Source organism: Cucurbita moschata, unplaced genomic scaffold, assembly GCF_002738365.1.
Source record: "Cucurbita moschata cultivar Rifu unplaced genomic scaffold, Cmos_1.0 Cmo_Scf00029, whole genome shotgun sequence".
In the NCBI taxonomy this organism is placed as follows: Eukaryota; Viridiplantae; Streptophyta; class Magnoliopsida; order Cucurbitales; family Cucurbitaceae; genus Cucurbita; species Cucurbita moschata.
Genome location: NW_019268545.1, coordinates 53,438 through 56,268, shown reverse-complemented (window position 1 = coordinate 56,268; position 2,831 = coordinate 53,438). Strand labels below are relative to the sequence as shown.

Sequence of the window (2,831 nt, the reverse complement as noted above, 5' to 3'; positions counted from 1 at the left end):
CAAGCTCCCAATGCTACAAATACATTCAATACAATACCAAATTTTTCATGAGGTTTAATTTTCTCACTCAAACTTAATATATTAAATAACTATTTTGATCCAAAATAATTTTAAAATAATTAATAACTTTAGAATATATGTTTAATCATTCAAATTTAATTTAATGTTTAATTTTATATTTTAAAATTTAATGTGAAAATTTTATTTGACCCCTCTAAAAAAATATTTCTAAACAGGTTTGTCATAATCTATCTCTAGCTACCTAATTCCATGGCCAGGTCCACATGTAATACTTTCTATCCACAAGTTGGAGGTCCCTGGACTGATTGAGAGGCAGTCGTCACCGTTGCTAATGCTCGAGTTGTCACATTTGATGATTTTTGCACATGGATGCCATCAGTGTTTGGACTATCGTCTGTAGCCGAGACATTCACTCTTGTCATATGCACGTTTTGACACCCATCCACCACAATGTTGAACTTTTGGCTGTTAATTGAAGATAATCCATTGACGTTCACATTTTGTGCATCATTTATTTGAAGACTCTATGGATTCAAAACAATCAAAAGCAAGAATTAGTATAAATTTAAATTAATATTGTAATTAATCGATTCATTTTCTTTCAACTTTTCGCTAAAGAAAATTTTTTAAGTTTTATTTTTTATCTAGCCCACTTAAATTTTGCCTACCGTGGCTCCCGTAGGGCAAATCTTCCCTGAGCGTTTACAATCCCATAAGGCAGTTCCTGGCGCATCAATAATACCACCAGTAATGGAAATGTGACTAAACTCAATCCAAGATTTAGTTTTAGCTAAAACTTGAATGTCTGAGGAAGCTACAAGAGTTCCATCAATGAGAACCGTAATAACATTGTTCTTACAAGGCCCATTAAAGCTCACACTTCGAACGTGAAATATATCCTTGAGAACGTAAATATTGGCTGGTTCAGACGAGTCACATGCCTTAGCCTATATCGTTTGAAGCACAATTGAGACATCGATCTTTCCAACGGACTTGGCGCCGAGACTAATAATATTGAATTTCAATCCAACAGCCAAGGCATGGTTAAAAAATAGAATTAGAAGGGAAAGAAAAACATTTAAGGTTAGAAGAAGAGCCCAAGAAAACTTAATAATACAAGGATTGGTGATAAGCATGGGAGAGAGAAAAAGGAAGTGATATGAGAATGGAAGAGGTGTGGAGTGATGTTTATAGGTTAATGCTTACCCTTCTAACTCTAATTTTAACTTACTTTGCTTTATTCTTGTTCTATATAACCATTATTGCTTTTATACGGTTTAACCATTTTTAATTAGGTATGTAATGAAGGTAAATCTCTGCCTCGTGCCAATATTTTTAAATTTAAGTCTATCTTATAAGATAAGGCACTTAATGTCATTTTAATGATTGCCGGTTAGATCACTCATTTTTTCGATTATTGAATTTTAAAAAAAGTTTCTCTGTTAATATGATTTTATTTTTGTTTTCAATTTAGAAAGGGATGGGAGATTTTAACAAAAAAAAAAAAAAAAAAAAAAAAAACACTAATTTTTCAAACAGATTATTTTCTAAAAAAGATGTTTAATTTTAATTGTTTGGGTAGTCTTTCTCCTGTTCCAAATATGCACTTATTAGATGTCTTGGTTGTCCCTCACCTCACCTCACGAAAAATCTTTTTTCCATAAGTAAATTAACGTCTGATTTTCCTCTCACCGTTACATTTACTAATAATCTTATTACTATCTAGAATTGTCAAACATGAATGGTGGTGGCAACCGGTAAAAGAGATGGAGGATTGTATGTGCTGGAGCGCGGCAACTCTGCTTTTATTTCAGTCCTTAGAAACAAATCTTTACGTGCTTCATATGATTTATGGCATGCTCGTTTGGGTCATGTGAATCATTCTGTTATTTCTTTTTTAAATAGAAAATGTCATCTTTCTCTTACGTCTTTATTGCCTTCTCCATCATTATGTAATACTTGTCGGCTTGCGAAAAGTCATCGATTGCCTTATTCCCGCAATGAACGTAGGTCGTCTCATGTGTTAGATCTTATTCATTGTGATCTTTGGGGTCCTCCCGTCAAATCAAATTCAGGTTTTCTTTATTATGTTATTTTTATTGATGATTATTCTCGATTCGCTTGGCTTTACCCTTTAAAATTTAAATATGATTTCTTTGATATTTTTCTTCAATTTCAAAATTTTGTGGAAAATATATATTCTTCTCGTATCAAGGTATTTCAAAGCGATGGAGGTACCAAATTTACTAGCACTTATTTCAAAACTCATTTACGTAATTCTGGCATCCACCATCAACTCTCGTGTCCATATACACTTGCTCAAAATGGTCGTGCCGAGAGAAAACATCGTCATGTGACTGAGCCTGGCTTGACCCTTCTCTTTCACTCTCATCTTTCTCCTCATTTTGGGTTGACGCTTTCAGCACGACAACTTATATTATCAACCGGTTGCCTACTCCACTTCTTGGAGGTAAGTCACCCTTTGAACTCATTTATGGCTACACTCCACATTATGACAATTTTCATCCCTTTGATTGTCGTGTTTATCCTAATTTGCGTGATTATATGCCTAACAAGCTTTCTCCCTGCAGCATAACTTGTATTTTTTTGGGTTATAGTCCTACGCATAAAGGGTTCCACTGTCTTGATCCCGCCACTACTAAGCTTTATATTATCCGTCATGCTCAATTTGATGAAACTCACTTTCCTGCTATCCCTAGCTCCCACGCTCAACCTCTTTCCTCTATTCCTATTTCAAATTTCTTGGAACCACATCTTTATCATATTGATTCATCCCCCCCCCCCCCCCC

At 34.4% G+C, this 2,831-nt stretch overlaps 1 protein-coding gene across 1 annotated transcript in view; it reads right to left on the bottom strand.

Moving 5' to 3' along the window:
* Window positions 1-296: 296 nt before the first annotated feature.
* The window catches only part of LOC111463942 (polygalacturonase-like), an 8,637-nt gene continuing 6,102 nt past the window's right edge, over window positions 297-2,831 (bottom strand). The window contains exons 6-7 of the mRNA XM_023107919.1: window positions 690-968; window positions 297-545 (exon numbers count right to left, since the gene is read on the bottom strand). Of these exons, the coding sequence (XP_022963687.1) occupies window positions 297-545; window positions 690-968 (528 nt within the window). The remainder of the gene's footprint in view (window positions 546-689; window positions 969-2,831) is intronic.